Source organism: Pygoscelis adeliae, unplaced genomic scaffold, assembly GCF_000699105.1.
Source record: "Pygoscelis adeliae isolate BGI_AS28 unplaced genomic scaffold, ASM69910v1 Scaffold66, whole genome shotgun sequence".
Taxonomy (NCBI): domain Eukaryota; kingdom Metazoa; phylum Chordata; class Aves; order Sphenisciformes; family Spheniscidae; genus Pygoscelis; species Pygoscelis adeliae.
In genome coordinates this window covers 1,828,678-1,836,576 of record NW_008825167.1, presented here as the reverse complement: position 1 = coordinate 1,836,576, position 7,899 = coordinate 1,828,678, and the positions used below count along the sequence as shown (strand labels likewise).

General features: G+C 38.7%; 1 protein-coding gene across 1 annotated transcript in view; it reads right to left on the bottom strand.

The window, feature by feature from the left end:
* Positions 1-6: 6 nt before the first annotated feature.
* Positions 7-7,899, bottom strand: part of INPP4B (inositol polyphosphate-4-phosphatase, type II, 105kDa) — a 325,870-nt gene continuing 317,977 nt past the window's right edge. Inside the window, 1 exon segment of the mRNA XM_009328759.1 lies at positions 7-415. Coding sequence (XP_009327034.1) covers positions 283-415 — 133 coding nt within the window. The 3' untranslated portion in view covers positions 7-282.

Here is a 7,899-nt window from a genome sequence, read left to right as displayed (position 1 = left end):
TGACCAAAAAACCTAATGCCTGCTGGCTTACGAGTCATACTAAGCTTCAGCTTCACAAAGAAAAGTTGACTATATTTGGTTTTGAGACTATTCAGTCCATTGCTTTTTCATGATATTTTATTTCATAACGACTAACTGGAGTTATTTTAATGTAAAATGATAAAACCTGATAAAAATAACACCTGAACTGGTTACACATTCCCACTTAATAAGTCATAAACAGTGATTTTTATATTCACTAATTAGCATGATGTATGTTCCTGATTACATTTTTTGTTAAACTTAGGTGTCAGCTTTTCCATATGTCCCTTCTGGAGGTCTGTAGTACTTTGGGAAAGCCATCAGCTGTATCATGTTGAATGCATACTTTCTGCATTTGACATTCTTCAGTACATTCTCTATGCGGCATCCTTCTCTAGTGAAAGGGGGAAAAAGTACAACTTCATGAAACACAGAATAAATAAATATGCTTTATTTGTTCATTGCAGAGTTTCAGCAACAGTTGAAGTAAAAATAACAAAGATTCAACTCTACATTTTTGTTTTCCACAAGTGATGATACATCTTACAAAATTAAATCCAAGGCCAGGCCCAGTACAGTTATTGCCCTCAGAAATAGGTGATAAGAATTTTTCTCCCCAATATATTTGCCCTTGAGGTTTAAAGTTAGTAAAAACAAAATTAAATACTTTAATGATACATTTTGTTCTAATTCCAGAAATAGATTTGCCTTTTAAACCTTCTCATACTTTTTTCAAATTGTTTACTATATGTGTGAGAATACACGTTGCCCTAAAAATGCGTATTCTAGGAATAAGGCATTTTATTAAGTCTGGCCCTAGAGATTTGTGAAGGAAAGTTTCATCTCTGCTTCATTTCCCGTATGTTCGGCTTTGCAATGAAAAAAAAAAAAGAATGGCTTTTCAAACAGCCCAATCCAACTCTCTGCTCTATAAAGGAAGGATGTTTGTTCACATAGAGTACAAAAGTCACAAGTGCCAAAGTGGTGCATCAAGACATAAACAGGACTTTGTTAAAAAGAATATAAAAGTGTCTTGAAAGCAAAAGCAACTAAAGCAACAATTACAAACAGGTTAATTTCATTACAAAACAGAACTTACTCTATTCCATTTAGTTACTTGACAGAAAAGAGTTAGTTGTAGCAAAGTAATAATAATTTGTTAAACAAAAAAGATCCTATCAGCTAATAACAATGAAAATAACACAATGAAAGTTAAGTCTCACAAACCACCGCCCTGTAATATTAATCTAGGGGTTAGTTTGTGTTGTGCAAATTCATTTTAAATTTTTTTTTTTTGTCAGACTAATTACTCTGGAAAGAGGGGTTCAAGCATTCAGGATTCCACATCATCTGTATACAGTGACAGCATCGTAAGTGGGCTTTCTTTGAGCTAATTACAGTGGGAAAGCTTTACCATGAACAGAAAGAGCAAATCAATTCACTCAATGCATAGTATACTTCTTAGAGTTCAGAAAAAAATAACAAAAACATAGTACATTTCAGACATTTGTATCTTAAAGATGAATCCTTGGGGTCTGAGATTGTAGAAATCTTACAGCATAATTCCTTTTTCTAAAGTTAGTTTGTTACTGTTTGTAGAAAAGAAAGGAACACAAATTAAGTTTATTGATATTTGGCTAATAGCAAAGCAAGACTTAAAATAAGCCACACAACCAGCAAGTGTGAGCTGACAAGCAGCAAGGCGACAGGATAGAAGTGTCGAGAAGTTGGCTTGTTATCAGTTAGACAGCCTGTTTCGGGATCATCCGATTCATTCAGTGCTCCCTGGGTTTGTCTGCTGTTAAACAGGGGAAGTTAGGAACAAATAGAACAGCATTTAAACAGCAAAGAAAGCCAACATGTAGGTATTTTGACAAAGAGAAACTACATAGCCATTTTGATGAAATAGATTTATGCTAAGTACTTCCAATATATTTATTGTGTTCTACAGCTGACCTGGGAAGCACGATGACTAGGTGGCTAACATGTTATTAAGCCTGCTAGGTGCCTCGGAGTAGTATTCACAAGTTAACATTAAATGACTTATGAGATGAACTATACTATCACTAAAAACACACACACCGAACAGAAATGAAATAAGGAAGTTAAAAAAAAGTAGTTAAGGAAGCAAAGAAAAAAAGATCACAAATATGTCACAATGCAACACTGACAAAATAGCGTCTCCATGGTGTTCACAGGTTTTTCAGTCCTGCTTCACTACCTATTAGGAAGCATATAGGCAGAAATAGAAAGTGCACATGCTCTTTTTTGAAAGAATTAACAACTATTTTAGAATAGTTTTAAATGATGGTAAATTGACTTCTTCAAAAATTCATCAGTGCTGGTGACTGTTTTGAAGTCAACAGCAGTTCTTTTTATTTAAAGGCTCACCCCTTGTGCTCGCCTGGATGTATATCTTGCAGCCCCATACTAGCTACTGTGAAGAAAATTAACTCTAGCCCAGCCAAAACCAGCACACACCTACATTTCTGAAAGAAAATTACCTTGTACCTTGTTCAGTCAACTCAGCTAGGAACTAATCTACTTAGAACAAAGTTCTACTGAATCACTGTGCTGGTTTTGGCTGGGATAGAGTTAATTTTCTTCACCATAGCTAGTATGGGGCTGTGCTTTGGATTTGTGCTGGAAACAGTGTTGGTAACACAGAGATGTTTTCGTTACTGCTGAGCAGTGCTGACACAGGGTCAAGGCCTTTTCTGCCTCTCACCCCACCCCACCAGCGAGGAGGTGCACAAGAAGTTGGGAGGGGACACAGCCGGGACAGCTGACCCCAACTGACCAAAGGGATATCCCACACCATATGACGTCATGCTCAGCATATAAAGCTGGGGGAAGAAGGAGGAAGGGGGGGACGTTTGGAGTGATGGCATTTTGTCTTCCCACGTAACCGTTATGCGTGATGGAGCCCTGCTTTCCTGGGGATGGCTGAACACCTGCCTGCCGGTGGGAAGCAGTGTATGAATTCCTTGTTTTGCTTTGCTTTGCTTGCGTGCATGGCTTTTGCTTTCCCTATTAAACTGTCTTTATCTCAACCCACGAGTTTTCTCACTTTTAGCTGGCTGGGGTTAAACCATGACAATCACCGTAAGTTGTGCAGTCACTTTCCTACCAGAGCAGCAGGGATACTTTCAAATCACTGCCAATCTTTTCTATTGTAGTCTTGGTAGCTTCTCTACAAGTAGAATTATGCATACTGCAACTCTACCTCTTCAATCCCTCTGAACTTAACTTTATTTGCATACATTCAGGAGTTCTGTTTATGGACTTCCTTTGGGTAGTAAGGACTGATAAGATTTTTATTTTCCTATTTACTATGAATATTCTGGCATGAAAAGATAACTCACCATTTTTCTCTGTGGACTTTATCATATTACAACACAGTGCTTTTTCAGAAGCGCGTGTCCCAAGTATGCTGTTTTCTCAAGAAAGAAAATGCTGGCAGACCATAAAGAGGCTGTAGGACAGTAAAGGTAATATCACACAGCCCCAGGTAGAATGAGAAGGGTACATCAAAGACAGCAGCAGTCACCTCATCTTACAGAAAGCCTGCCCTTGTTAAAAGGCAATGTTGAGTTTCTTGAGCTTGGATAGCAAGAGAGGTGCAAGAGCTGCATTTACAGGTGGGATCCTAGGAAAGGGGCTGATCAAAACCATTCCTTGCACAATTTACCTTTTAAAGAAGCCTTCCATAAGTTCTTAATTTCTTTCTTTGCTTTGAACATTCAGTCTGTATGTTACACTAATAAAAAGAACAACCCATACTATTCTAAGCAGCAAAATAAAAGATAAAAAATAAAATCCCTAATATTTGAATCTAGGTCAAAGCAATTACTGGTGTCAGTGTGTCTGCAGCTTTTGGTCTACAGTTTTCAAGTGTCCGTGGATAGAACTTGGACAGAACTCAAACAGTATTTTAGACAAAATCCCCTCAAAAACTGTCAAGGAACGAAGCTAACTTCATGCTATGCTGACTTTGTCAACACCGTGACTTACACTGAAATAAATAATTCTGTGTTCTGTATCAGACCACTCCAGTTAACGTCTTTGTCCTGAGGTCCACTCCCAGAACTTCCTTCCTCTTCTTCTCACAGCGATAACGTTACCATTTGTGATCAGTCGTGAGGACTAAACATCTGGTTCTTTGTTAATTTTTTCCTTTATAATGTATTTCTACATACTTTTAAAAACATGCTGCTTGCTGTTTTTCCTTTTCCTTCCTTAATCTCTACAGGATCCCACAAGTCTGCCTCTTTGACCCTTTCGCACTGTCCCCTCACCCCTTTTCTACTCTTCAAGGCGAGCCTGCTGGTTTCAGCTTACCCCCATTATGCCCACAATTGAGAGCTGTAGCTCAACCCTCATAGTCCCATCTATTCCTCCCCAGTCACAGAGCCCAGGTGCTTTTGGACTGTCCTTCTGGGTGTTTTCCATCACAGACTTCATATATGCGCCTATGGCAGAGCAAATGCAGAGACCAAACTCTTTTTTCTCTGAAAAGATCCATCTAGGCAGCAACAAAGTTCAGCGTTCAGTAAGTTTGCACAGCCATTGCGTTAGCCACTGTTAGGTACTTCATTCTGGAGAGCCTTAGCTTTGCATGCCAATAGTTTATTCTAAGCAGACTGAGTTACACGCTTGCAGGTTGCCCCTACAGGGATGAACGCTCCTACTTCTGTGGTGTGCTTCTGTTCTGCTCCATATCTCATTGACAGTGTGACTGTCTTATCTATGTTGCTACAAGTCCCATTAGCATCGGTGAGATTTATGCAGCTGTAATGATGGAAATAGAGATAAAAGCCATTTGTTCTATTATTTTTTTCAATAGAAAAGCCTACAGTATTTTTGTTCCTCGATATGCTGAAAAGAATGATCAGTGTCTTTCAATATAAAAAGTCCTATCTTCCCTCCAGGAAAACCAGAGTGAACAGCTGATGCACACGGACTTCTGGTCCACAAATTAGTCACATCATTCTATGCATGATTCAATAAGACATCCTCAAAATAGAGCAAGAGGATCCAACTCTACCTAAGAACAGGCTGAGCAGCATACCTAAACATGCTTTTAATTTGAGAGGAATATTTGATCACGGTCAGATGCTTTGCTAAGCTCTGCTAATACTTTTCAATGCGCTGCAGTGACAAGGTCTTCTAACACATCTTAAAGTGTTCTCCACAGTGACTAATGTATCTAGTTAAACAAAGCGAGGCCCTACACTCAGCTGTCAGCAACGTGACAACACTGCTTCCCCTGGCTGATCAAAACCTGTAGAAGCTTTACTGCAAACAGCATGAATCCAGCTGGTGCCATGTCATCTGGATTTATCTGGCTTCTGACTGACACCCAGCACAACCAGAACAGAGTGATATCTGACCCTATTACGGTGTGAAGGTATAGCCATAGTTTTGGATGTTCTCTCCATCACAAACCATGCTCTAACAGCTCTGAACTCACACCAAAGGGAAGGAAGAAGACTCCCAAAATATCCAGCAAGTTTTTATTTCACACACACAATTTTAAGATGAATAGTGAAAGCTTCTAAATCCGTAACATCTGGGGTCATGAACACCTCTCTAACCTACAGTACTATTTTTATTCATTTACTTTCAAATTGTTCATTTGAGGCTTACAACATAGCACAAATACATCATAACAGCCAAGGGTGCTGTAAGTTTAATGACAATATAACCATTTCAGTCTGCCTTCTATCTCACTCGGTGTTTCATCATCTTAAACTCCTATTGGGATAATGCTGCATGCCTATCAACTGAGACAAAGGCAGAACAGCGGGTATTTTCTGTTGTTTTTAAATTCAGATGATAAATTGTTTGAAACTCTAAGCAGTGGAGCGGAGACAATGAAAATGGTGTGAGGAAAAAAGAAGCCTCTCTAGAGTCCTTATAAAGTCAAGCACACATACGAGGGCACATTCTGGCTTTTGATTATCAGTCGCACTGACATCCTGTGCAAGGGTTTTGGAGGAGACACATTTTAACACTTTGGGGTATATGCTTCTCTTGTTAGAACTTTTCCAGCTCCAGCTATTAATGATACTGGAAATGCTACATTGTCCTAAAGCAGTGCTTCAGGTAGAATAGATAGGCAGCTTTCTATCAATACAAGGATCCTGTGTGCTAGCAGTGACTTCATTCTGAATTCATGTCTAATAGCACGCATACTTTGGGGGAATTTTCCTTTTTTGCAGACAGACTCAAGCAAGCAGTTTCTGGGCCTGCCGGGTTTTTCTTGTCAAACTCCAGTGCTGACACAGAAAAAAGGCAAAAGTGAGATGCTTCTCTTTAATCCCATCCAACAATAGCAGCACAGACGTTTCTTCAAATAGAAGGGATTGCTAACAGTTCTCGATCTTACACAATTTTGCTTACTTACCTGTTCTTTTTATTTAAGCCTATCACAGTCCAGAACTTTTAAGAAGCAGCTTCTCTAGAGACTGTTTTCAGCCCTCTCAAAGATTTTAAACAGAATACTGTCTGCTTGCCTTTTTTTTAAAAAAAAAAAGTTTTTAGTGTGAAAGCAGCTTAATTTCTACCTTATACATGTTACTGTGATTCACTGAAATGCTTCAGAGAAAAAAAAAAATCAACTGTTTCAACACGCAGCACTACAGTTCTAGAAGGTAGCCTTAACTTTTTCAAAAGGGAAAGATGGGATGCTTGTGAACGGCTCCTGGCCATTATGAAGATGCTGCACTATAACATCTAGAAGAATAAAATGTGATTCAGAAGGAAATAAATAGATCTCAGCCTAGTCCTGGAGGATTGCTGAATCAGAGCAGAACTCAGATAAAACATAGAAAAGAATATTGAGCAACAACCCTTTATGTTGAAAGATAAAGTTGGTACAATAAAACCTCCAACAATTTGTAAAAAATAAAAAAAGTTGCTGCATTGTTTCAAAATGGAAGATACAGGAAGGGAACCATCAGAGACATTTTCAGTATCAATGATCCCTACAATAACTATTTTTCTGGTGCATATTGTTGTCAATAACTTAGAAATTTTTCCTCAAAGCTAGATGGCATTAAAGTAAAAGATGCTACAAATCAATTTTTGCTGCTTATGTGATCCTATAATCTCTACTCTGGTTCAGAACAACCAACTGGCATTACTGAAATTGATGAGCAGTCTCAGATCTCCAAATACTGATGAATTCAGTCAGTGATTTGGAGACAGCTGCTGTTTAAACATACACCAACAATACAAACAATCTAATACGTTTATCAAATTGTCACACTAACCCCCCTCTTTTTGTTTTACCTTTGGTACTGCAACTTTTTTCCCCTATTCTTTTTGCTTTTGCCAGCATCCTCTACTTCCCTACTCCTTTCTTCTCTCCCTTGTTCGGTCATAAGACATTACATTTCTAATGTCATTATTTAGGAAATAAAAAGGAGAGCACATCATATAACACAAGGCTTGTGCACTGAGTTTGACCAAGCAGCAGATTAATGACGTAGTCATGACGACATGACGCCTAGATCTTGAAAAACAGTTAATATACAGTAATTCCGTTTTTTGCGCTCAGAAGTATAACACTGTTACTATGGGTTCTCAGTCTGTCCAGAGGAAAAGATTCCATTTTGAGGAGCTGGCCAGAAACAGCAGGGTGCTGGAGGCTCAGCTATGGTCGCAGTACAGATGTTGAACACCATTATGGGCAGGCCATAATGGTTCAGTAAAGAGCAACAGATTAATCAACACATTGTCTTGCAGTAGTAGTTAATAGGAGGGAAGGAGACATTTGGTTTCCACGCACACAGCCACATCCTGGAAAACCCTATTGTTTTATGGGATCACATTGGCAGACACGGATTCTTTGGAAGGAATGGTGAAGTCAAA